General features: G+C 38.0%; 1 protein-coding gene and 1 long non-coding RNA gene across 4 annotated transcripts in view; one reads left to right on the forward strand and one right to left on the reverse strand.

Moving 5' to 3' along the window:
* Positions 1 to 23,768, forward strand: part of LOC111606489 — a 121,690-nt gene extending 97,922 nt beyond the window's left edge. The window contains exons 3-4 of one of the 2 annotated variants that reach the window (XR_002752033.1): positions 23,259 to 23,413; positions 23,561 to 23,768. This is a non-coding gene — a long non-coding RNA (uncharacterized LOC111606489). Of the gene's footprint in view, positions 1 to 23,258 lie in introns of both variants that reach the window. The other variant, XR_002752032.1, reaches the window with a different exon arrangement.
* Positions 1 to 27,334, reverse strand: part of srbd1 (S1 RNA binding domain 1) — a 51,364-nt gene that overhangs the window by 4,953 nt on the left and 19,077 nt on the right. For both annotated transcript variants that reach the window (XM_005807852.3, XM_023326923.1), the window contains 5 exons: positions 21,991 to 22,082; positions 18,382 to 18,464; positions 7,580 to 7,686; positions 6,340 to 6,507; positions 4,284 to 4,424 (listed from right to left, as the gene is read on the reverse strand). In XM_005807852.3, coding sequence (XP_005807909.3) covers positions 4,284 to 4,424; positions 6,340 to 6,507; positions 7,580 to 7,686; positions 18,382 to 18,464; positions 21,991 to 22,082 — 591 coding nt within the window. The remainder of the gene's footprint in view (positions 1 to 4,283; positions 4,425 to 6,339; positions 6,508 to 7,579; positions 7,687 to 18,381; positions 18,465 to 21,990; positions 22,083 to 27,334) is intronic.

Below are 27,334 nucleotides of genomic sequence, written 5' to 3' on the forward strand. Positions count from 1 at the left end.
AAAGTAAAAAATGCGAGTCGTAATCTAAGCAGAGGAACAATCTAACTTGCAAGATTTCTTCATTGTGTCATCAAATGTGAAACATTCCTATATGTGAACTCATTCCTTCTGACCAGGTCTTGGTGTTTTCTTGAATTGGTCCAAAAGCGTCTAGCTTATGGGTTTATTAAACTTTTCAGAAAAATTGAGTCCAATATCCCACCTTTGCTGTTGATAAAATTATAATAGAGAAAAAAAGGAAGAAGGAAAAAAAAAAAAAAGAACAGAATTGACCCCAAAATGTAGGACATTGTATAACTTTAATATCCAAAACTCATCTTATGTTTTGGATCTAGAATGATGAACAGATTCACTTTCTCAAAAAAATTGCCTACTTTGTTTCTTCAAAATATTGGGTGTTTAATTTGCAGAAGAAGTGAAAAATGATAATTCTTCTTCAAAATCTAAACACAATTATTCATATTTTATTTTAAAAAAAAAATTTTGTGTGTGTCCTGGCACTACTGCTCGTGATTTAGGTCTGTGTGGCAAAACCTTTGGACGACACTAGTCTCGCTGCCGACCACGAGCAGAATCTCCACTTGAAAAACAAGACCTCCACATCGTGGTGAGGACAAAGAATCATTCACTTCCTGACCTTTAAGAAAATTAGGTCCCATTGTTTACTTTTCCAACGTGCCCCACCTTTCAACATGACTAAAATCTTCTCTAATTGGATTTCTCCTCTTTCCAACAACTTCAGCTTGTTTTCATTTGCGGAAAATAAAATTACGTTTGGTTGTAGTTCTAGTTGTACAGACGGGGTTTATTATTTTAGAGGTTTTTTGGTTCTATTGGCCTCTAGTCAATAGTAGATGGACAGGAAGAAGGGCAAACACAAGAAGAGGAAGACATTCAGCAAATGGTTCAGGGATGGGAACTGAACCGGGGACAACTGCATTGAGGACTGTTGCCTCTGTATGTGGTGGAGTTTTTTAAATACAGTTTTCCTCCAAAACACTATGGGAGAAATGTTGCATTTACTAAATTTATACTCAAAAGAGACAATATTTTGCACCACAATCCAAAAGTTTATTAGTACTGTGATTCATATAATATCTTGCAAAAGAATTCAAAGCCAATGGACAACCAGAACAGCAGTCTTTGAATTGACATATTACACATAAATGAACTTTTAGTTGGCAGTTCACGATAAAATTGCTATTAAATTTATGGCTGACACACTGTAAAAGATGAATTGTTTGTGTTAAACTATTTTCATCCCCTTCCTGTCATATTAGCAAGCTTTCCTCAACTGCTAATCTAAAAAATGATAAACATCTAAATAGATACAGAGAGCATAATATCAGTTTTCAAGTAAAATCTAAGAGAAAAAAAAGGCCCAAATGAGTGATAGTGGCTGCTGCCAATAAGTGTGCGTTCCCATTGGTCATCTCATTTTTCAGCGATGTATGTTAGTATTTAAGGAAGACTGGAAATCCAGAGGCTTGGCCAGCTATTAGCCTTAACAATTATTACCACCACAGTGCATGTAGGTGGTGTGTGTGTGGGGGTGTGCGCGTGTGGGGGTGTACAGGGGGCTGGAGCTGGGTGGGCAGTGATGGTAGATTTTATCCAGGCGCAGAGCAAGGACCCGCTCTGCCTTGGGTTGGAGAAATATCGGGGCCCGACTGTTACTTATCAGGGAACTATTCAGCAGACTGGTGCCAGATTACTACTACTATTACTGCAACACTGGATCTGACTCAAAAATTGTGCGACAGCCTGTTAACAGATGTATTAAAAAAGAAAAAAAGGAAAATGTTAAACTCCCTTCTCTTCTGAAGATAAATATTAACAATCCGAAGAGTGAGGCTTCACTTCTTGCACAAGCAAAACGTAATTTAAAAAGGAAAGGTGGACAAAATGTGTCTGCGCGTTTGTGTTTCTGCTTTCTGCATGTGTGGATATATGGTTTCAGAAAGGCGGCTGATGTGTGGGCTGCGAGCAGTAATGGAGGATTTAGTTCCCCTAATGTGATGAACATGATATTCCGTATAAACCATAAAGACACAACACACATGAATGCTTACATACACGCTCACAGCGTTCCTTCACAATGCTCTTTCCCAAACTTGCAGATTTCATCGGCTGTAGGTGAATAGAAGAGCAGGAGATTTTACAGATACGGTTGCATCATGATTATCAGCTGCCAGGTCACCCAATCAGCTTCCAGGACTCCCACATACTTCCCAGTTAATATTTCATTGGTTTACTACTTAAAAATCAAACATTTTACTCTTAAGAGTTGTTTAATTTTCTGAATATTTCAATGCAAAACATTTGTTTACATGGTTGGGCTTTACTGTCAAGTTAGCTTCCAACTCTACGATGCAAAAAAAGGGCTGTTTCATAGTTTTTGAAATGAGTGTTCACTCACAGGGACATTAAATTGGAACAGCATAACTACCATAAACTAGTGTAATTATACTAGTATTCTCTATGAGATCAAGGAATTGAACTGAATATAAGTTTGAGATGACCAGAATTCGCTTGTTCACAAGTCACAACCTAATTTGTTCCAGTCAAGATTGGATTTGTGTGACTAAAAAGTGCATCAAATGCCACTGTGGTGGCAAGAAGTATAGAAAAAGTTAGACCAGAACAGAAATATCCTTTTTTGTAACACAGTAGGGAAACTCCAATATAAAAGTCCAGTCGTCCAGATACAACTTTTAGATGTATCCCTTCTCCAACACACCTGTCAGCTGCAGGACGGAGTGGACTTAGGCCCCCTCGATATGGTGATAACTAGTGGTGAATAATTAAATTTTTAAAAAAAGATCTAATAAGCATAAAAAACAGATTCACATTTCACAAAGTCTTGAAAATGCTTAGCATTTCTGTCAGTGTTTGCTGGTCCATAATAGTGTTTAACTCCAGTACATCAACTTCATTCTTTCTGTTTTGTGTGGCACTAGTTATTTAAGTATATACGACACGAACAGTTAGCAATTCTTTGGTGCAATTTTCAAAAGTTTTAAAATATAAATTCTATTGCCCAAATGGTTTTTTTTTTTGTTGTTGTTATTATTAATTATAATTGCAATTGAATTTTCAAAGCTTGGCTTTCAGTATTGTGACAATAAACAGATCTAGAGAGGAAACAATCTAAACATCGTAGCAGAGGAGCTAATACGTTTCAACTTAATACACTTAGTACACATAAAGCTGATGAAAGCATTTTGAGGAGCTCTGGATTTGTCGACTAAATTTTATAGTCGTGGCACAGTTATTTGGATTCAGAGTGATGAATGTTACACAAATATAAGTTCCCTAAATGCAAAGTCACTTTTTCTTCCCTGTTTTTTTCTTAAATGTGAAGATCTCAGAACACGCCTCCCCCCAAGCAACCCTTGTTTGTGTTTTTAAATTATTTGCTTTTTTTTTTTTTTTTGGATTTTTTAAGCATTTGCAGAAACAGTGTGATTTCTCTTTGTGCTTCCAACTTCTCTAGGTAAAAGTTTTCATTTTAATTCAGCAGGAGACGGGCACCTTACGGAGCCAAGATAATAAACACCACTGGGAAAGAAAGAAAACAAAATATTCAGAGAGTTCAAGAGAGGGAGATGTCTGTCAGGCAGAAAAAGCATGAAAGAATGAAACTTAATTTTTAAAGTTGTAGCTGTCGGCAGGAGACAGAAGTGTGAATATATAGTACAGAAAATTAGCATAAAACTGGACCAATTGTGTGCTAAATAACAAAAGGAGGAGAATAGTACCTCGGCTAAAACAGAATCGACAAGGAAAAGATTTCATAAAGCAATCTATCTCCATGTGTGTGCAGAGAGACGCACACCATCCCACACACGTACCGGGGCGATTAAAGGCGCATCAACATGAGTGGAGTAACTCTTAGCCACTAGTGTCAGAACGTATGTAGACTAAACACAGTTGAGTGACTACAGCTGCAGGAGAAAGGGCTTAAACACCCCCAACACACATGCGCACGCACACGGCTTTCTGCGGCAGATGTTCAATGTGCTTTTGATAACAGCATCAGCAGCTCTAACAATCACTTCTCACACAAGGACACACGCCGCCATGCACATGCGGAAAGCCAACGCCTCCTTTCTTGTATCCCATGTCTGCGTAAATCAAATCAGAGTCCTCCACCGCTATAACCAGCACCATATGAGACGGTGTTAAAATCAGCTCCATCTTTGTCTGAACATGCCCGGCCAGTGGGGTTTGCTGCTGAACAAGTGTGCGTGTGCAATGGTGTGTGTTTGTGCGGGCCGTACCTCTGCGCTACATGGTAGGACTCGGGGTGAATGCAGGTTTGGTCCAGCGGGTTTAATGAGGTCGGTATGCTGCAACCCGCCTTCCCTTTGCTCTTCTTAGGTGCTGGGTTCTCTGGTGCGCACGGCCGCGATGGCTTGGCACTGTTTGACGAAAACACATACATTTCAAATGTGCTACACACCTTTAAAATCAAGCGCAAGTGAAGAAACTTTTGCTCGGCTAAGCCATAGATCTGGACGTCTGAATATTGCTTCAATAAAATTCTCAGTCAGCAGCTTTCAGATGTTAAATCTGCTGATGTTTTGCACAGATCTCAGGTCTGCCTTGGCTGTGCCAGACACTAAAGGGTTTGCTTTATATTTTCATATGAACTCAAGTAATTATTTGAGCAGAAACCACTAGACCTCAGAATGCTTATTTTGTAACATAATGCTGCAGCTTCGGACACTTTTATTGTAAGAATATACTGTAGACATTTTTTTTTCAATGGACATGGGCTCCGTTTTCACAAATTTTCATTCCACTTCTTGATTTTGACCATTTTGTTGATTTATTACACATTAATATAAAAATTATATAATAATAAGGAAACACAAAACAACTCCTAAGATCAGGAAATTAATTAGTGTTGTGTCTAGATATAGCTTAGCAACATATTCATGATTATTTTAGGCATTTTCTTGCTATAAGGGTGCTATTCATAGCAGAGTTATTTCAAATAAAGGTTACTTGATTTGAGTGCTTGGGCATTACTTTCAAGCATATTTATATCTAATATTTATTTTAAGAATGTCCTTTGCATGTCACTGTAATGCGTCCAGAGATGCCCGGGTTTACATCCCAACAAAGCGCGATGCCAAGACTTCTTTGATAAACCGTTTCCAGCGTTTAGAATATGTTCAGGGGTGAGTAAAACTAAATCTCCACAGGGACTAGATGAGGATAATCATTTGCTAACAATCTGCAAGTTGTTCTGGTAAAAAGCTTAAAATCTAATAGATAGATGCTGTCCATGAAGCTATCTTTTTTCTGTAAAGAATGATTGCAAAGTACCTCCATTTATTTCTTTTAATAACCTCACCCAGGTCTTCCTTCTTTCCTGCCTGGACGGTTGCAGTGGTCTCTATTTTAGCACTGTAGGGTCTCCGACTAATCGGATGCAGTTTTTACAAAACGCAGATCCTCAATTTTCAACTGACACAAGCAACCATGGTCGTGTTCGTCAGATCTGTCGTTCCCAGGTCTAGTTTCAGACATAGAGGATCATGGGCTTATGGGGCAGCTGTTCCTAAATTGTTTAAACTACACCTGCATATTAGGAATTTTACTTTATTAGATATATTTAGAACAATTTCTATTCCCTGGCTTTTGAACTGACCTAGAAAGATTTTTTTTTCTTGTTTGTTTGATGTCATCTTTTTGTTTTGTGAGTTGGAAGGCACTTAGGTTCAACTGCTGGTTCTTGAATGTACATTATAAACAAATTGGTCCTGAGTTGAATTGTAATTGACCACATCAAAATATAAATGCAGTTTTTATTAGGAATGCATGACACGTTAGCTGAAATTAGTCACTTCTTAACATATTGTTATCAGTCAAATAAGTAAAATGGGCCAATATTAACAACCAATACTTAATTTCATCTTGTTGACATTCATTTCTGTAGGGTGAGTGGAGGAATTTGGTCATGTGTCATTTGTTTGGTCATGTGACAGTGATGCAGTCACTGTACCTTCTCTACTTCAGGAGTTTAGCTAAAGTAGAGAAGCAGTGGTGAAGTCAAGGTATCAAAATGGTAGTAAAATATATATGATATATGTACATAATATTGGTAAATATCAACCATAATAGCAATATCAGCATCAAATATCAATATTGGTCCATATTTTCTTATCAGTTATTTTTTTATCTAGTTTTCATGAATGCTTTGAAGCTCACAAAATATTTCCAATAGCTTTAACTTAGTAAACAAAAAAATCTCTGGGAAAAAAAAAAGCTTTATGTGTTTTATTTATTTTATTTTTGTATGTTTTCTGCATAGAAATCTGTGTTTACCTGTTTAGAGTTTGAGGGTTGATCCTGATGAAGCCGGCACACTGTTGGTAGCTCTTTGGTCCCATGCCTTTGACCAGTTTGAGTTGCTCCCTGTTGATGAATGGACCGTTCTTCTCTCTCCACTCTGCGATGCTCCGAGCTCTGCCCGCGTTCAGCCCTGCTACATGTCTACAGAAGGAAACAAACTTAACAGAAAAATGTCTCACAGCACCCGTCTAATTAGCTTCTTGCAAGCTCTGCATTTATCTTTGTTTAATTCTGTAATTTATTGTACAATGGAGGATCTTAAGTGAAGCTTAAAAACCGAAAACGTCTACGTATTCCTAACAAAGAGTTGTAAACATTATGGAATACATGACTTTGACCTGGCCCTTTAAACAAGACCCACAACACCAGAAACACACACTGTGTGATACTGAGTATATATGAGCCACTATGGCTGAGAAAAGGAGCGAAGCAATTTGAAACTCAATTAGGTTGACGCTGCTAATGCCCAAAGCGAGTCACTTTCTCTAAAACACAGAGCTGTGTCAACACTTCACGTAACACCTCAGTCATCAACACGTCTGTGTGTTAGTGTGTGTTGCTTTTCTGATGGCAGAAATGGAAAAAGTTCACTAGCAGAGCAGACAAGTAAACAGATGACCTGATGGCTGCAGTAAGGCTCATGCCAGCTTCCTTAGCTGTTAACTGTAAAATAGCTGCTTTTTTCCTCCAATTCTGGTTTACGAGCATATGACAGCAAAAAGCGCTGCAAGTGTGTATCCTGCAATGCTCGACAAACGGTTTTCATGTATCTTTTTTTTATTGCGTATGTTTATGCTTTTCTTTCTGTGTGTGAGCAGATTTTCCTAATCCCCTCAGCTGACTCCAGTCAGCCCTGTAAGTGGGGCCAGGGTGTGAAGCATTAGTCTAAACAGAAAAGCTGGCACACCGCTTGTGTGTGCGCGCATTAATCACCAAGTCTGTTCATGGGCGTGAGTGAAGGTTTGCAATGTTGTGACTGCGAAGGGAATGTATGTCAGAGGATTGAGATGAAGCGCATACAAATAAGATGATCCACACACACAAAAATATACCTGTGACACATGTTCAAAGATGTTCACATCAATCTTCATGATGTTTCATAAAGATCTGCTACGGTTACCAAGTGACTGATAATCATAACACCTTGTGCAGGGTGCTTTAGCTTCACGTTTCCAGAAGATGCAGCGGTGCATGAATGCTCTGTGTGAGTTACCTCATTAGTGTCTCAGAGCAGATGTTGATGTCCACTCCCACAAAGCTCACACACTCCTCCACCACTCCATCCAGCGCTGCCTTCAGAGCTCCAGCTGACACGTCATGCTAAAACAACACATTTGCAAAAATGAGCTTAAAATAAAAGTCGTGCTACTGCAATGTACTTCTCTTGATGTACTTGGACCAAACAATTGAAGATTTCATTTAAAGGGTTAGTATTATGTATTTTCCAAGCACATAGTGCCATTTTATAGCACAATCAAGTAACTCTGTTACCTTGAGTCATTATAAAAGTGTTGTATATGTCTTTGCATTTTAACACTTTGAAATTGGACTTCTGACTCTCTAAGAAGCTCCTATTCTCTCTGACACTCCGCCTTCAGCACATCATCGCAACAACGCTCCTCATTATGCCGTTTACAACTGCTCCTAAGAGTGTTAAACTGAGAAGTAGTTTGTATGATAAGCTCAGCAGGTGCACAGTTCCACCAGGTGTTTGCCAACTGCTGCTGCCGCTAGTCTGCAGGAGCGAATGGAAGAGGAGGAGGGGAAGGCTGCTCTGTGAGGCAGAAGCTCGGCTGGAGATGTTTTTAACTGATGAATAAATATTATTATTATACATTTTTTCAACACAGTAAGCAGTGCAAGCAGTATTTTTTTTAAATCTATCTCACACCTACATTTAAACAAATGATTAACTATTTTAATACTCATCTACTTAATCACAGCGGATTTTCTTCTCTTGGTGATTTCCTCCTTTAATTATTTATGATGATAAGTAACCCGTACAAATATTTATTGTCATTATTAATTACAATAATTGTAATTGTTATTGCAATTATTTGTAATAACATACCAATATTTGTATGTTATTTCCCAATTATTACATATTTCCTGATTTAGATAGATTTTTTTATCCCCAATCTAATATTAATAAATGTAATATTTTTGATGCATGATAAATTTAAAAAACTAATGAGCGACTTACTGCAGTTAAGGTTTTTTTTTATTAAATAGTCAAACAACCATATTTATAATGACATTTTATAATAAAGAGAAAAGGAAATTACTTTATATAATTGGTTGACAATGCAGCAACAGTGTTTCACACGGAGGTTTAGACATTTGGTATGAAATGTCCCATAGGACAAAAAGCTATTTTTCACACTCAAAAATGTTGGAGATTATCAAGAATTAAGCAGTCAAAATGAAAAAGAGAAGGCAAAACAAAATAAATCCTGTGAGATAAAGCAGCAGTACTAAAGTACCAAACAGTGGGACATCCCCAGTTTCCAAGGGCTGCAGCTGGAGTTTGATGCCTCAGCAGCTGCTTGAGGATTAGCTGACGCTATAAAGTGAACTCCTGTTGGGCCGTCGTATCTGTGTGTCACCGTGGCGGTGTCTACATGCATGAGTTTTGTGTGTCGTGTGTATAAATGTGCCGGGGAGCAGCGTGAGTTTCCCTGTAACACGATCGAGCCCTGAACAAACACTGACTTGTAAACAGATAACAACAACACAAGCACACACCCTTCTCTGTCAGCAATGGACAAGATGGGGACAAAGAGGGAGGGTGAGTCAGCCGGAGGTACCAATAAATATGAGAACACATGCAACTCCTCGGGGTAATGCTTGGTTTCAAGACTATTTGACTGCTTCATAATTAACTTATTCATGTATTTATTAAAAGCTAGACATTAATTTGTAGTTTCATAACAATGTATACGTTCTTCTCACAAACGTGGTTAATATCTGTCATGGATAATGAGATGAACTGTAAAAATTACTGATAAATCTACAGCTTCACATTAAACGTTGCATGTTTTTTGGTTTTCCCAGTTAACATAAGTCAACTAGAGATTTTCAAGGTACATCAAAGTTTTAAAAATGTTCAAACCACTAAAATTTCAAGTGTCACTCATCACTCTTACTAAGAAACTCTAGTTTCATTAGATATGGTGCTTTGAACGTCATATTTAATGAAAAGGTTACAGGTTGGCTTTCTGAGCAGAAAGTCCAGCTACTTACCCAAATAATACCAGGTTTATGAAAGAGCAGACCAGCAAAACAGCATGACAAGGCGCACAACAAGTAACTATACTAGCAGCAAAAACATACATAGTATTGACTTCATCATTAAAACTGTAACAGTCAGTGTATTATAAAGTTATTACAAGAGTATGAAGTACTGCATTTTTGCACATTTGTTCATCGTTATTTATTCACAGTTAATGTCACAAAATGACCTTTACCCTGTACTTAGCGCAACAGTTAATTTTGTAGATGCCCTGTTTTGGCGTCTTCTATTAATATAAACCACAATCCAAGTGAACAAAACAAAGACAGAAGAAAACTAATTTGATACTTTTAAAGCTATGCATCACCAGAAGCATTTTGAAGATAGTAAAATGAACTGTCTGAACAAGACTTCCCACAAAGGTAGAATTGAAAGATTTATGACTTCCTGCTGAGGGCGCATAGAAACAGACAAGAGTCAGAGATAGTAGGACAGGATGGAGAGGAAATCACCTGTAATGTCACACCAGAAAAGAATGTTTTCACACGAGAAAGTTGAAGGTGTGAGCACCATAGAGAGGTTGAACCCTCAGTAAATCTGTTCTCATATTTCTACTCAAATGAGCTGCATGAGAGAATGAAAGAAAGGTATTATAATTGCACACAGATCTCGCTACCTCTTTGTACATAGTTGGCTCAAATGCAGATGGGAGTTAATTGCCTACAAAGGTATTAATTGCTTAGGATTAACCCTAATCATACACTGTAATTCGTTTTCAATAATTAAAAACTGATGGGAGAAAAACAAAGAAGAAGAAAATGGCCAGAACTGTCATCTATCTTGTTTTACCATGATCAAAAATCTTAAGTGGGTAATGATTTTAAAACTGGTCTGATTATATGTATATATCCCCAGTTTTAAAGTCATCAGTCAGTATCCAAGAAACTGTCCTTCTGTATTAATTTCAAATGTTAAGTTACACTCTATTTACAGTGCCTTGCGAAACCTTTCACAGCCACTTTGTCACATTTTGCGATTTTGTAATTGGAAACTTCAGTGGATTCTATTGGGATTTTTGCATGAAATCTATCACCTCACAATTCACATGGTGGTGACAGTGCTATGCTGTGGGGATGCCTTCCTCACCAGGGAGCAGGAATCTGATCAAATTGATGAAAAGAGGTAAGAAGAGGGCAATCCTGAACGTGTCGGAAGTAAAAGCTGGAGTGGAGTTTTGGGTTCCAAAGGAAAAACAACACCAAACACAAAGCATGAACCCAATATACAATCTGTTCCCCGTCCAACCTGACTGAGCTTCAGCTGTTTTGCAAAGAAAAATGGGCAAGAATTTCAGTCTCAACTAGTGCAAAGCTGACAGAGGAATCGCCGAAGAATACTTCCAGCTGTAACTGCTGCAAAAGGAGGTTCCACCAACTAGTAAATGCAAATCGAAGGAATATTGTTCCTGCTTTTCAATTTGTAAAAAGCGTGAAAGCCATCTGACCTTTTTTATACTTCACAACTTGACACAACTTTGTGTTGGACTGTTACACTAAATACCAGCAAAACCCAATAAATTTGTGGTTGCACAGCAGAATGTGAAATTGTTCAAAGTTTTAAAACAATTATGCTAAATTAGTGGTCCGTAATAAATAATAATAGTAATAATAAAAACATATCTGCCATTATTAGATCATATACTGTATATGAGGTAGAATTAGAGACATTGGCTCTTGTTCAGTTTCTTTGCAGGAACATATTATGCCACTTTCCTGTTTATTGTCAAGTTTTTTGTGTTTTTCCTCTGTTGATGCATTTCTTCATTAGAATTAAAAGCCAGAAAAAGTGAGTCTGAAATCGATAAGATAGATTTGCATAGCTTTAGTTAGTTCCACCTGCCACAGCCAAAACCTCATGCTAATCCAGAACCAATGGATTGGATCCCTATGTGTGAAGGTCATGTTTGCATTGGCCCAAAAACCAGCTCAAGTCAGCTTACCAATACACTTCAACAAAGTGCTTCTGTCTGCACCACAAGTGCTAAAACTCTGCTGAGTTACCACATGTCAATCAGAGAGCGAGTGAAAAAGAGAGAAAAAGGCATGAAAGGTGAAAAATGCTGAGAGAAGGACAGAAAACCAAAATAAACTTTTCACTTTCTCGGTATTTCACCGAGAAGCTGAAAAACATCAACGTCCTTCTTCGGTGGCGCGCTGCCTAACAAGAAGCATGTACATATAAAGCCACCTCTTACAAAGAAACACAGAGGGAGAAACTCAAGAGGGGAAAAAGGGGCGCAAAAGTAACTGCTAAAAGTCGAGGTGTTGACGGACAAAGATGGCAGAAGTCGTAAGGCCGACAGCTAACTAAGAAACCATGAATCTTGTCACCAAGAGCTAAGCAAATGGAAGAACTCTGGAGCCGGAGTGACTGCATGCGCAAAGAGCCTAAAGGAAGTAATGATGGAAGGTTAACTGTAAAAATGATTTCAAACCTGGGGTTCAAATTTCATTTAAGGTCTTTCCATTGCTTTCAACATAAGGAATTTATTTCCTTGTTTTGCAACTCTGGCTGTGTGGAGGGGAATGCAGAAAAGTAGGTTCAGAAATCATTATTCAACGTTTGAACGTTTTATCCAAGGGGTCAAGTTCAGGAGCCCAGGATAGCTATTTTTGAATGCAAGCAAACATTTCAATTAGTTTAGAAATATATTTATATCTTTTATCATTTGTAATAAGAATATGAAAAACTTTATAAGTTTTACATTTCCTGCAAATTATTAACAAAAATCTTTTCTTACAAAAATTGAAAAATGCATAATGTGAAATTGACCATTTAATATTCAAAACAACAGGGCAAATAAGTGGAGAATATCATAAGTACTCCAAGTCGTGTGGCTGCAACACAATGAGCCCTCCACGACCGTGCTTTAAGGTTTGCACGCTGTGTTTATGAAGGAAAGTTGCTCTTGAAATTTTTGGTGTTTTGTTTCACGTGCAAAAGTCTTTCCTTTGTTCAAATATGGCAACATTTATCTCACAACACCAAATAGGGCAGCAATATAGTATAGGTTAGCTGAAACCTCGAGATACGCTACTCTGTTCTTTCAAGAGAGAACGAGCAAATCAACTCTGCAAAACAAGCCACATTGTGCTGACATGCACTTTAACTTTTAAGATGCTAAATCTTAAATAAAGCAATTTTGCTAACTTCCTAATGGTCCACTGAAACACACTGGAACAGTCACTTCCCAATGTCTCTTACTCAAATATTCATTTTATTTTTCTTGATTTAAGTCAGTCCTCGGCGCCCAATTGTTCCTGCGTCAGAAACAGAGTTTAAATAACGCTTCCACTTGCATGATGCTCTATGCACGATGCAAACTGTAATTTGCACCAAAACATCTTGAGGTGTTAGGTCGCCTGATAAAAGAGGTGAGCTTGTGTCTGGAAATGTGGAACATTTGCCACAATGAAGAAGTATGAACATAACAGGAGAGAAATTTTAAATATTTTATATTTACTTAGTGTGACACGGTATAGCCAAACATGTCGCTTACTGCTGTCACATAATTACCTGATTACATGAGCTGCGTTGAAGCGAACTAGCTCTCACAGGGGTTATCTGGCGTTCACGTTCTCCATGATTGACAACTTCTTTAGGGCCTGTGTAAAGTCCCGGGAAGCACAACTTACACTATTTTTGGCATGTACGTCTGGAGAGCAGGATTTTGTCTGTTGGCGTATGCATGCATGTGCACGTCTAGGTGATTGTTTTGCAGGAAGTGGGAAATATCGCTGCTGGGCATTTCTGACAAATGTTGCTAAAATCATAAAGCCATCGCATTGCCGTCGTATCATTTTCACCTGATGATTAATGAAAGGTATTTCACCATGTATCAACACAAAACACACCGCACACACACACACAAAAATGGATCCACAGAAATAGAGACTGAAATAAAGTAGGTTACCTGGTCTCTATTACACTGTAGTAAAATAAAGAATATATTTTTGGGATTTTGCCTTACTCATACCAAATGATATTAATTTTAAATTCTAACTCTTCAAGAATTGTATGTTTAATTTATTATTTAATCCATCAGGGCTTTTAAATCTGCTGAGCTAAGAGTTTCTGATGGTGATGATTTTCAACCACAGGTTTAAAGAAAAATAAAATCTATCAGAAAAAATGTAAATGAAAACATAATAAAGAGGAAAAGCAGGAAAACATCTCCCAAACGTATTTTAAACTTAGCATATTTGGCAAATTAGCATTAATCTGTGCAAATTCATTGCAACAGCAAACGCAAATGAAAAGCTCAATAAAAATCACACCGATCATGCCGGGACGTATCACAAGGAAATAATTAAAATAATAAAATAATTAAAGTACGCAATTATAAGCTTCATCTATTAAGATCTTTTTTTTTCCCATGCCTCAATAAGTCAAAGCAGGAACCATCAGTCACTTTAAGCCTCTATTTATCACTCTTCCTTTTACCAGCTGCTCTGTCTGCTCCTATCTCCCCTCAAGGCTCCGTCAATCAAAGCTGTATGATGGTATGCGCCCATGCAGGAGAGAAACAGTGGGCTCCGTTGTGAAAGTGACATCACTTGCACAACTTACATTTAAAAAATATTAAAAACACGATATTTCGGACAATTTTGCAAAAGGTGTGTGTTTTGCTACGGATTTGGTTAGGTGGAATAAAATCGTAACTGTCAGACGGGAAAGCTTCGTCTCATTTTTTTCCGAAAATCTATCTTATCAAGAATCCAGGTTGGTTGATTGCAGTCAAATGCTTTGCTGCTTGACCCAAACTTTAACTTCCTTCTTGTGCATCTTGTGCTCCTACCAGAGATGCAGCACGATTTTTTGTGCTAGCTCTGAGTTCAAGAGCGTGTGCAAGGTCTTACCATATTAAAACACAATTATCTTGTCAAAGCGGTCTGTGTTGCTAGGAGCTACACAGCTGCTGTCAGCATGCATTTACCTGGAGAATTAAGTGTGAGCTATTATTAAATATTAAGAGTCGCAAATGAGAAAGTGAGTGCTTTAATCCTGATACACTGACATTAATTTTTTACTCCTATTTTTAAGTGGGAAAGGAAGTAGTTGTTGAGCTGTTCTGCTTCTTGTGCAACTGGCTGATAACTCGATTACATAAGAATTTAAGAAGCCTCTATCATTTTAAATCGTCTGGAGAGCAAAAAATATTTATTCAAAAATAGTTTATTGATCTGAGAAGGACATTAAATGTTGTTGTAACTCATATTATTCAGGGCTCTTCAGAGTTGTTGTAGACGCTGATGTCTCCTGTAGCGGTGTGTATTACAGCGGTTGTGAAGAAGCCTCTGACTGAAGGCGCTCTGTTTTTCTATGACAGTCTCATGAAAAGGATGGTCCTGTTTGTCCAGAAATTGTTGATTTTATATAAAATCCGCTTTTGCACCATCCTCTCCAGAGGTGTTTATATTCCTCAACCACCTCCACTTTGTCTCCCCTGATGGAAATGAGGTTTGATCTAATCCCGTTTCATCTGAAATCTACAATCATCTCACTTGTTCTGTTTAGATTCAAGATGAGATGATTGTCACATTGACACAAAGCAATCCACCAGCTCTCTGTACTTCTTGACCATCTGCAATACATTATATATTATTTTATATTCATATTGTTATATTTCTCGTGGGTATTATGTAGAAAAATGAAACTGACAGAGTTACAAACAGGATATAAATGACTTGTAAACAATCTGACTAAGTATTAGCCACCTACAAAGCTAAAATTGGCATTAATCTCATAGCTTCCTTTCAGCTCTAAACTAAAGTAAAGCTAGTTCTCCTGCAGATTTACTGAGCTCCACTACAGGAAGTCATCACCTTTTCCCATCATCCTGTGTAGAACCTCTGCCACTTGGGATGGGAAACACTTACTGTACTTCATTTGTGTAAGGGCTACTAATAGCAAATAATATAACAAATCTATAAATTACATGCATATTGTTCACAATTGTCTATTCCATTACAGCTTATCCAAGTCCTAGTTTTTTACACTTGCTAATTTGTGTTTGCATTTTGGTCGGCATCAAGAGCTTAATTGCGCATTCACACCTCCTCAAATGAACCAGACTTTCCAGGCAGACGAACTATAGTTTGATTGAAATGGACCAAACAGTGCTGGCGTGAAAGAAACCCTAAAGCGATGTTGCTGTTTTTCTGTGGAAGAACATGTGCTTCGATGAAGAACTGTCTTCGATTTTTCAGGTCTTTAAGCTCACCATTTTCACTGGGTCACCGGATTAAGTTTGTGGCCACTCCGTCATTATTCATGTTTATCTTTTTTATAAGAGTATAGTTGAAAAGACAAAAACAATTTTGTTCATCTAATTTAAAACCCTGGTGTTAGACTGATGAAGATCAGTCATTGGGGCACAAACATGAGAATACAGGTCAAAAATCAAGAATGAGGGAATGTCTGAAAGCTGTAAGGAGAAGACTGACAGTTTCTTTAATATCCGGCAGGTGGGTAATGTTTTCTTACACAGCAGTGTGTGCCTCTGTGTGTGTTTTTCAGCAGCAATTAGTTTCACCGCTGTAGGGATTGCCCAATTGTTAACCAAGCACCACAATCACAACAGGCAAGTGACTGAGAGTTGTTTTAAGGTCTATTCCGATCAATAAAAAGAGCAAAAAGCTACTTTAAAATGTGTTAATTTAACTGTCCTAAATGTACACCACTCATTAAATGCATATTTCTGTTAAAATGAATACTGAGGGAAGGAGTATCACTTGCTGCAGATTTAACCATGCCATCTAAGACCTTTAATATCCAGCGAGACCTTTAAACCAGGGGTGCTGCAGTGAAAATAATGTTCCCACACCAATACTTACACCCAATCTGAATTTAATGGGCTTCACTTTTTTAGCCCACTGCTCATTTCCGCCTTTCTCTCAGAGCTGTCACTCACTGGCTCAGCAGAGTTAGAGAGAAAGAGAGGGCATGCTGTGCCAGCTGTCTAGAGTTACATCTGCCCTTATGCTTTCTGGGTCTAGGAGAAATAAACTTTAAGAAACCTCAAAATGCCATGAATTGCACAAAAGAAAACGTAGCCATGTGCTCACTTTTTTTTCACACGTATCCAAAAAAAAAAAAACAACACTTAGAGTTATGTATTACATATGCATTTATGTGCATACGTTCTTACCTGCTAACTGTGAGAAGAAGCAGGGAGGGAAAGTGTGTAAAAGTGTTTGTGTGAGCACACATGCAGGTTAAACTGATGTCCCATCTCATATCTGTCAGCACCAAGAGTTTATTTACTCTGCTATATTATCATTTGTTGACCCAGTCACATGATCTGAGAGCGAAAAGTGCAGAAATGTGGGCACCCAAGAGAGCCCGGCAGAATGTGATGAGAGACAAGGGCCTGTGACCTAACACGCTCCTCAAGACACACGCACACACGCAAGCAGCTGCACAACCTGACCTGCTCCTTTCACTCTCAAATGTCCGTTTTAGCTTCTTCCGCTCATTCCCTGCGCCTTTGACTTTTGTCACAATCTGCAGTCTTTGCTAACTCTCACTTCTATTTTCCCTCTTGTATCATGAAGTGGTTTTCCACCGTGGCTCTTCCTAGCGCATACAAATAACAAAAATAGAGCTGCACCAATCAGGCTTTGTACCAAGCCAATGTTGAGTTCTTGTTTCCATTGAGGTATAATCTGCAGATTCTGCTGTTTTATTCTAAAGATATTTATGTGGAAAAAAGAGAAAGACACAAAACAACTTGTAAGAGTGACTATTTTTGATGCATTTATGAAAAAGTTTAGTTTTTATTGTATTTGATTTACCGAAGCCCAATCACAGCCAAATGTAAAAAATATTTTTGCTTTAGTAGATTCATCAGGAAATATGTTATCATTATCATTAATAATACTAAAACTACATAAAAAATTATACTTAACAGTTTTGTAATTTATTAGTTTGTTCATTGTTCAACCAAAAAGTTAAACAGCGTTTTCATCTTTGTTCTTACTCTGCCTTGCAGCACAAAAAAAAAAAAATCCTTTCTCGCATCACAGCTCAATGTTCAAATGAGCTTCACATCCTCAAAAACAGGAATTCTGCACATTTAACATTTTTACTTGCTGAAGGAGCACATCTATTAAGCCCCATATCTTGCCAACTGATTTTTTTTTAATTAAACATTTTAAAGATGGCATCGACCGTTTCATCATTAAATTACTCAAATTTCACCATGTTTAGCTTAGCTGGAAGGCACAACAATGAGTCATGACTGCTACATGCCATCCAAGGTTCTTGGCTTGTTTTGTATTCTCTCATGTCTCCTTTCCTGGATTTACCAACAACAAAGACATTGAATTCGTAGTTCCTGCGAATAGAAGGCGCAGTACGACGCGTAGTGAACTCACAGCTCGCAAAATCAGCTTTTGTGTTGTTTTAGGTTCACGAACCCTGAGACAAATAAGGACAAGAGGCAGCAGAAACTAAAGTTCTTATGTGTGTCATGGCTGAACTCTTAATAATTTAGAGTCTTCATCATATTGCTTTTTTAAAATTGGAAGAAATTTAAATAAATGTCTAATTTGAGAATGAAATTTGTGCACATGCTTTATGACAAACTGAAATAGTATGCCAAAGAGCATAGATTTATATAAACAAAGACATGCTGATGGGTATGAAATTAGCAAAAAACAAAATGAAGGCCTGGTTTGACTTCTTTTTTTATACAAAAGGAAATAAAATATAAGGCTCACCTGATACGTTCCAATGCCAATGTGTTTTGGGTCAATCTTCACGAGTTCAGCCAGTGGATCTTGGACGCGTCTTCCAATAGACACTAAAATACAATGTGAATGTGTGCACACCCAAAGACACATTAGGAAGTCATATTTCTCAGGAGAATGTCACATTTGTGTTTTGTATAAACTTGCAACACGACTTAATTGCTAAATATGCAAAACCACATTATTTATAATGACTGAATATGCTAATCGTCCGCATAATAGAGAGCTTCCCTGGAGGCAGGCCCAACCCAATTGTGAGTCCTCCGCCCCCAATAATAATAATTAAAGCTGCCGTTTAGGATGAGCCTCTGCACTCGTCATTTAGCATCCTGATGGACGGCGAAGTCATGAACCCTTAAACCACTAATTTGTATTATACAGAGCTTGCAGGCTCATAATGAAATGTAGCACACAAACATCTACAGTCTGCATCAACCAAAGTAGCTTTTAGCATCATCTTGCAACTGCTAAATTAAATGATTATGCAGTCAATGCAAACAAATGAGAGGGAAAAAATGGCAAAAATGAGAATAACCATTAGATCAGTTGCAGACAAGTTATAGGCTTAATTCATAAAAATGTTCCATTTTATATTCTTTAGAGAAAATATATTAAATCTGTATGGTTTATTTTTAAATAAATGATTTAAAACATTCCACTGAAACTAAATCATTTAAAACAGTAGTTTCAACTTGTAAATGAACAAAAATAAAAAAGCAGATATGGAATTTAAAATGCAATGTATTTATCTAAATTACACGATTCAGTTTGTCCTGTCTTTAGTTCCCTTTTCAAAGCGTTTTTTTGTTTTTTTTTTTAATGCAGGCACTAAAGTACATGTTTGAATTTCCGAGGTTGGCGTGAGTGTAATACAGCATGAGATGTGTCCGATTCATATCTCGGAGGCGGAAAAGATAAAGAGCAAGAGGAGGATGAGATGCAGTGGAGGGAGTATATCTGGAATCAATGGCTCTTCTCTCTCTTCTGGCTGCGGCAGGAGGCTGCTGCCTGAGATAATATTTAGACAGGGATGAAGTTTCAACCCTAACCTTGCTCAGTGCACCAGCAGAACCCTCCAAATACACTTTCCATCTATCCTGTTTCCCCGACTCTCCGCCCATTTCTCCCTCTGTGAGGAGTTGATTTGGAAATGGAGAGCGGTGAAACTCCCCGACATTTATTAAAAGTTTATGAGCCAAAGTACAGCAAGATGACAAGCCTCGTCAGACACATTGAGGCCTGGAACGAGAGAGACGCGTGCTTGCTTTTTCATGGTGAAAACTATGCTGAGTGGTGTGTTGCATCTTTCTCTTTTTTTTCCTTTCTGTCAAACTAAAATTATTTGAGTTTTTCATAGTGTACAGTATGGTTTATGTGTCATGAACTATAACAAAAAATAACTTGAAGAGAGCAGGAAGAGCAAAAGAAGAAGGCGAGGCCACCACTAACAACTAAATTAAAGGCAGCTACTTTAAAACAGCATTGAAAAATGAAATGGATCAACACGTCACTTTCAAACTTCTGTCAAGAAAATAAATGTGGGTCTAAGTGCAGCCAACCACAGAAACTTAGTAAGAAATAATGTGGCTTGATTTATGCTTGTTAAAGCGGAAGTCTGCTGGAAACATTTGTTCTCTGAATCGCAAAGTTTTTCTTTTTTCTTTTGATATGACAGTGTTCATTTTATTAATCTTTCATATTCTGAAAACCACACTACCAACAACTGAACATAGTCATAACATCCGGTGTAATGACTGAGGACGGTGCGGTGATGATGCATGGGGAGCTTTATTAGGCTACAATACAATTTAATTTGCTACAATGTCAAAATAGTAATTGGTTTGCTAAATATTTTGGGAGCTGCAATTTTTCCTATGTTACTTTGTACATAAATCCAGATCCACATCCAGACTCAAAAGAGATCTTTTAATATCTCGTTTATAGTAGGTAAGTTAATGTGATGTGCTTTTCTAGACTTTACGGTACTTGTAGTAATATAGTAGGAGCTGATGGGCTTCCTGTCTCTGCAAAGAGGAGTCAAGCTTCAGAGAAGTACAGATGGATAAGGCTAAAGTTAAAACACTGAAGGTTATTGTGTTTTGGGTGTGTTGTGTGTTCATGTGTGTTTGAAGAAGAAACATTGCATGGTTATCTTTAAAAATAGAATAAAGACAGGTTTATATTCAGAGTGGTGGAGAATATGTTATTTCTTTCTCTTTTGCTGGTTTGTGTCACAAGCAAAATTTTGAGGCATTAAGAATAAATCTAACCTCAGTAAATTATTAATAAATATCCAATTCAAAAGACTGAGCATGTCATTGACACGCTCACTGACAGCCAATCAGCGTGATGCATTTTGAGTCTTTTTTTATTCATTAACTAACTTTGCAGGTGGCAGTAAGTGCACAATCAGTGTTTTTTTGTTTTTTTTACATCTTTTTTTGTGTTTGTTTTGTTTCAGATAAAAGCATTGGTCTCATTCAATTTAAAGTGAATAAGAATATTGTATGGTAAATGATTATTATTATTGTATGGCTGCTTTGCAGATAGTTAAAAAAGAGTGATCATTCAAAGTTTCAAAACGTTAGTAAAGTGGTACTTGATCAACTTCGATTACAAACTGGCTCAAACTGCAACATAATTACTACAGATTATAGGACAATATATGCATTTTAAAAAATATGAACCTTTTTCTTTGTCTTCTTCCAAGAGTCAAAGAGTCTCAGTTTTAGTCCACTTTTAGAGGAAAGACTACCTTCAGATTTCTAAAAAGTTTGACGAAATTTGTTATACAATGTTGCGTTTTTTCTCAGCAGCCCATGATGGAAACTATGTTTGTTATACTCCAATATGACTTGAACATGATGCCTGGATGTAAGGGACTTAAAAAGTTTGGGTGGGGCTGAGGAGTGGTTAAAAACTTTTAAAAACAACTTCACGCTTCCGTTGTTTTAGATAACAAATTTTAAAAAGCTAGCTACGAGATTTACATGGAGTGTTCATTTTGCCAATAACCTGCAGTCTTTCAATATATTGCAGTGTCTGTTGTTGAATATTATGAATAATTTGAAGCATCCCAAATGCAAATAGGGCTTGGGACACACAAAACACTGCTTTACCATAGGTTATTTAACTTTTTAAAGTGTTCAGCACTTTATAGGGACCCCGTTTAGTGTTTTTCTCCTTTTTCAAAGATTTGTTTGGCACTGGTAGCCATTACTGAACAATAATTCAACAGGAAAGGAAATGGCAAAGACTGGGTATCGAACCCAGGACATCTGTGTTGAGGCCTCCTTGCTCTACCGACTGAGCCACCCAGTACCCCTTCATTTGCACATGAAAAATGAAATGATATTATACAGTACATTATACACAGATCCTATTAAAATATAACTCATTGATATATTTCTTCTACGTGTTCTTTATAATAAAAAACAAACTAATTAAGCCACTAACTTAATCATGTTAAACAATAACAAATACATTTCAAAACAGAACATTGATTATAAAACTAGCAACTGTGGAAAATCTGAGTGTTACCAGAATTAGAGAGTAGTTTTGAAATTAAAGCAATCCTACCTGCACTCCGAAGGTTTGGATCCAAGTCTGGCATCTCTTTGACCGCCTCAGGACTCACACTGTAGATGGATGCCCCGGCCTCATTGGTTATGCTGTTTAAAGGATTTAGGAAAAAAAATACCAAGTAAGAAAAAAATGAGAGTGAGATGGTGGATGAGAATAATATGGCAACAGGAAATAAAAAACTGGTTAGCCCGTAAAGGTGAGGGGGAGGATGGAGTGATTAAGGTAAGAGGTGACAAGTTCACACGCACACACACACACACACACGCGCGCACACCCCCACGCCCACACGCACACAAAAATGCAGGCAGGTATTTCTGTTTCACAGGCACAATGCTGGCACATGTTGAAGAAAATTGCTACTGCTTTGCACTTTGCACTTGACAACTTATCAAACTGGTTCCACATCTGACTTAAGCAGCCCTTTTATGCTCAGGACTGACATTATGCCCTAAATAGCAACGTGACAAGTAGTCTCAAAGTTAACAACAAAATTACAGTCTTTCAAATGCTTTTAATCATTTTAAAACCCGGCAGCATGGAAAAAAAAAAAAAGCATGTGCCTAAAATATATAAATTACTGGGCTATGTAACTACGTATGTTATACTTAATAAGGTCAGAACAGGTAATTTGGTGATTCAGATGGGTGATTGACATAATCTACTCACAGAATGGGTCACTCTTGAAGTAAGTATAAATCATTCACATTACATACTTAAATGGTTAGAGAATAAAACTCTCTTTCTGCTGACATGACTGATGTTTTAATAAAAAGGCAAACTGTAGCAATTTATGCAACACTACTGCCATCTAGAGCTCACTGTCATGTACTGCTGTTGGTGAATAATGCTTGGTTGACTTTTTACAGGTAGTTTTTTTTTTACCTTTCATAAAACGTGTCATAGTCATGGCAGTGGTGATTTAAACCGACTTAAAAAAATATTAATTTATATTAAGGTAGCAGATTTTTCCAAATTATTGAGAAGAATAATTATCAACAGAGTAAAAGATGCACAGCTGAATACATTTTTGTAAACACAATAAATACATATTAAAAAAAGTTGCAAAGATTTGCTTAAAAACATAGATTCTTGTGCACACACATGACTAATACTGTTTCTCTCTGTTTATTCACAATGAAGAAGGCTGTTTATCCTTGATCACCGATCAGGAAGGGCGGCGGTACAACAAAGCCACTGATACGGTGCTGATATTGGCAACACTCAGCAGAACTTGTCATATTATTTTGTGCCGCCCCTTTCAGATGAGAGGAGAGACGGGGGAACTTCCTCGGGGCTAAGCGACACGACAACAGGGTCAATGACGCTTCGCTCATGTCCGAGAGTCCAGCCCTGTCCAGCATTCACACACACAACCTGTACCAGAGGCTTAGATTGTGCCACAACAACCTTGCCCACCGTGAGTATGTTGTTAATTAGTCGTGACAGAGGCCTTCTGATGAGACTCATATTTAAATGAACTTGTTCTCCAATGCCTCCTATCCTTCCTCTTCTCTATTAATCTCGTCATGTTCCCCCCATTTCACCCCCCTGTTCTGTTGGTCAGCTTCCAGTCCATTGTGCTGACAGCTGACATATCGCCATGACGACGCTGCTAACGAGCACTGGCACATGACCTTCAAGGAGGTCAAAGGGATGCTGGTCATTAACATGACACGTCTTGCTTCACATTTATACTGCATAAATAAACAAATCACAAGCAAGAAAAGAAAACTTTTTTATATTTATTTCATTTTTTTTCCCATTGCTTCGGAATCCAATTTCAGGTGTTGGTACTAATAAATGCAATGTTTGACAAAGGCAGTGTTGGATGAGAAAAATTTAAACAAAAGCTAGAAGAATAAATGACGAAAAAAACACATACTAGTGAATGGTTGAAGAAAAAATGAAGGCTATCCAACGAGCCCCATCACCTCTGTATTAATTAATTAATGTATTAATTAATGCTGCTGCCGGGGCATCTCAGTAACAGCAGTGTCATAGATACAGCTCTGAGCCCTCTCTGCCACAGCGTCCATGACTGTCGCCATGGCGAGGGCATCACCCTGGCAGACAGCAGAAGGTCGACAGTGGTTGGATGGCCGATGTGTGGACAGACACAAAGTCACAGCCTGCCTCCTGGTGCAAAGCGATGACTTCTGGCCATTTAGGGTTATCATTTATTCGCGCTTATGCTTGCTCTCTTAATTGCACGAACACACACAAACACATGTCCGCCCTCAGCGCCGTTCCTTCCTAGGGCAAAGTCACAAAAGGGTTGCCCTTTCTCCTTCCCCTTGCTGGGTGAATTTGAGACACACCCTTGAGCTTGATACTCAAACACAGACACATAATGACTGCCCCATTTTGCCGCCCCTAAAGAAAGGCAATAGTGAAGGAGATGGATACACATTTTGATATCTCTTTAAAGCCTTTGGGCGCACTCGGCATGGGTGTAAATTCAAAACACCTTCAACGAATCAGAAATAGGCCGATTATATCACTAATGAACCCAAAAACATAGAAGAACGTTATATTTCTTCTTTCAAGTCATAGCCATTAGTCTTAACACAGACCACACAGTTAATATTAACTGGGTTTTGTGAGTATAACCATGCAACTATTTAAAAGTTGAAGCGCGGTCACATGGTTGTGGACACACCTACGAACACACATTTCACCCAACAGCGCAGACCACCTGGGGAGTCAACCCTCTCGCTTCAGCATATGTCACACCCCAACCCACTGGGGGCCCCACACTCCTACCTGTATCCTCTGCTCTGCATTTAGGAAACAGTCGGAGAGAAAGCGCCGCACTTTTCTACAGACAGCCTCCACTGTGGTGCAATTGTTTTTCCAGTTTATTTTTTTTTATAGTTATTTTGTGAAAAAACTGCAGAAACGTATATAATTCCTAATTATTCAGGTCTTCTGCAGATACAAAACCATATAGAGGAAGTGGACTAGTTAAAGCGAAATATTAACAATATTGTCCGAGCACATTTCTGCATAAAACATGGTGACAAACTTTGCACAAAGCCCTGTTGAAATAGTCTGACCTGGACCTGATGTCAAGTTCGGCAGGTGGATGCCTCTCTGCAAACAGAATGATGACAGAATTTTTCTGTCTCCCAAACATCTACATCAATGAGAACTGATTTCAGCACTTCAGATGAAATATGTGAGAGCCTTTAGACCCCTATGAACAGTTCAGAGCATTCCTCATATTATATATTCCCTATGTCATTCAGATTCAATTGGGGAACTAAAGTAAGGGAATAACATAACTATGAAAGGTTTTCTTTGCATAACAATAGAGGGCTTCAACTGTTAATCTCTAGAAACACAATCATGCAACTTATAGATGAATTTCTGGTCCAACACGGCACTATAGCAGGTCCTTGTTGAATTTGATGATATGCAGAAAAGGGGATTCAGGTATATCATTGCTCTTGAGGTCTGAAGTTGGTTTAAAAGCCCTGATTTAGACATACCAGGGTAGAAAGAACTGAATGAGAAGATGGAAATATTTTTGCCAAAGCATTTCTGTGCTGCCATTGGCAAGTTGCCTGTTTTTCTTTGACCATTCATTCAGAAGACTTTGCTTCCTGGTTGGAGGTATGCTGGTGGTGCCTAGAGTTCCTACAAGTAGAACGAGAAGCAGAACTTTTTGTTGTCAGCTACTCTTGACTCTGAGCCAGTCACCCCCATAGTCTATCCGTCTTCTAATGTCTACCTCTAACAGAAGGTAGACATAATGCACCTTGTCGTCACAAAACTCAAATCCATTCATTAGACTCCAACTACATGAATGCAGCTCTAGTGTAAAGTGTTTTGATTTTTCAGAATGACTAGGAAAGGGATAAATAAAAAAAAAGTCAATTTACCCTGTAGTCATAAAGGCATGGATGTGGTCAACAACAAGAGTTGGCCGGTCTGCGGGGTTTAAAGGGTGACCAACTGGTTCCCCACACCCTGACGCCACAACCCAGATTTTGAAACACTGATCCCCCTGAATCCATGATTTCATGTTGTTTACACCACATTCTGACTTTACTATCTACATGTCACAACGGAAATGAAGTGCAGCAGCCCATTTGCTTCAAGATTTGACATTTGTACTTAGCATTCTGTACGCCTTGGTGATAATCAGTGGTTATTAGAGCTTTTGTTACCTTTTAATCATCTCAGAGTACTCTGTCTGTCCTCCTCTTCTGACGTCATTGAAGCATTTTTGTCCTAACAACTGCCGCTCACTGGATATTTTTCTCTTTTTTCCAACCATTGTCTGTAAATCGGGGAGTTGTGCAAACAAATACCTACAAAAAACTCAATCCAGCTACTTTGACTTCACTAAAATCCGTTTTTTTTCCTTCATTTGAGACTTTGTTTAAACTTCAGCAAGTCAGCCTCTGTCATCTAGAGCCTTGAACATACTTGACTGCTGGCATGTGATTGGCTCACTTGCTATGTGTGTAAACAAGCAACTGAGACAAATTTTTAATTTGAATTGTAAAGAAGGGTTTCAAATAAGGTCTACCGCTTTTGCAAAAACCTGAAAGAACATTCCCATGGAAGGTAAAATATCATGTGTTGATGTTTGGGAAATATTAAGTTGTTGCAGAAAAGTAGCAAATGGTTTTAGTCATCTTTTTAAATTCTTTGTTAATAAATACAGCCAATTTGAAAAAAAAAAAAAAAAGAATTATAAAGAAGATTGCCTAAAGAGCTAAACTACATTGCAGACAAAAAAGCTATGGTATAAACATTTAATAAATTTGTGATTCCAGCCAACCTTTGTGAGTTCAAGATTCTTGTGTGGCTTAATTATACTTGTTTAAGAGAGACAAAACTAATGCAATAATTATTTATCTAAAAAACGAAAAACTAAAATTAAGAAAAATAAAACTCACACACATACACACACTCACCAACTGTGTCTGTCCTGGCAGCTCAAACAGCTTGGATCCATTGTTCAGTCAGCTGCAAAGCTTGACCCCAGGGAACAAAATTGAGGGATGTGCCATATCTCTCTCCCTTATTCACACACATACACAAACATTCACGTCGGGTCTAAAGACGATGACATTTTTCACAGAGAAAAGCGTCCAAATGGCAGGTGTCAGGGGCCGTCAGTCTCCATGGAGGAGCTAGAAGGCAAGCATGCTCACACACACACAAGCACATATAAACTCCAGCTGCCAGGGTGAGACATGTCTGAAAAGAGCAAAGCCTCACAGACACTCATGTCAATCTGTTAGCAAGAAAACCCTGTGCTTCGGCCACGCACAGAAACATACAAATGTACGCCTTACCCCCCCTTAAAATATGACAAATATAC

The sequence above is a fragment of the Xiphophorus maculatus genome, chromosome 22 (assembly GCF_002775205.1).
Source record: "Xiphophorus maculatus strain JP 163 A chromosome 22, X_maculatus-5.0-male, whole genome shotgun sequence".
Classification (NCBI taxonomy): Eukaryota; Metazoa; Chordata; class Actinopteri; order Cyprinodontiformes; family Poeciliidae; genus Xiphophorus; species Xiphophorus maculatus.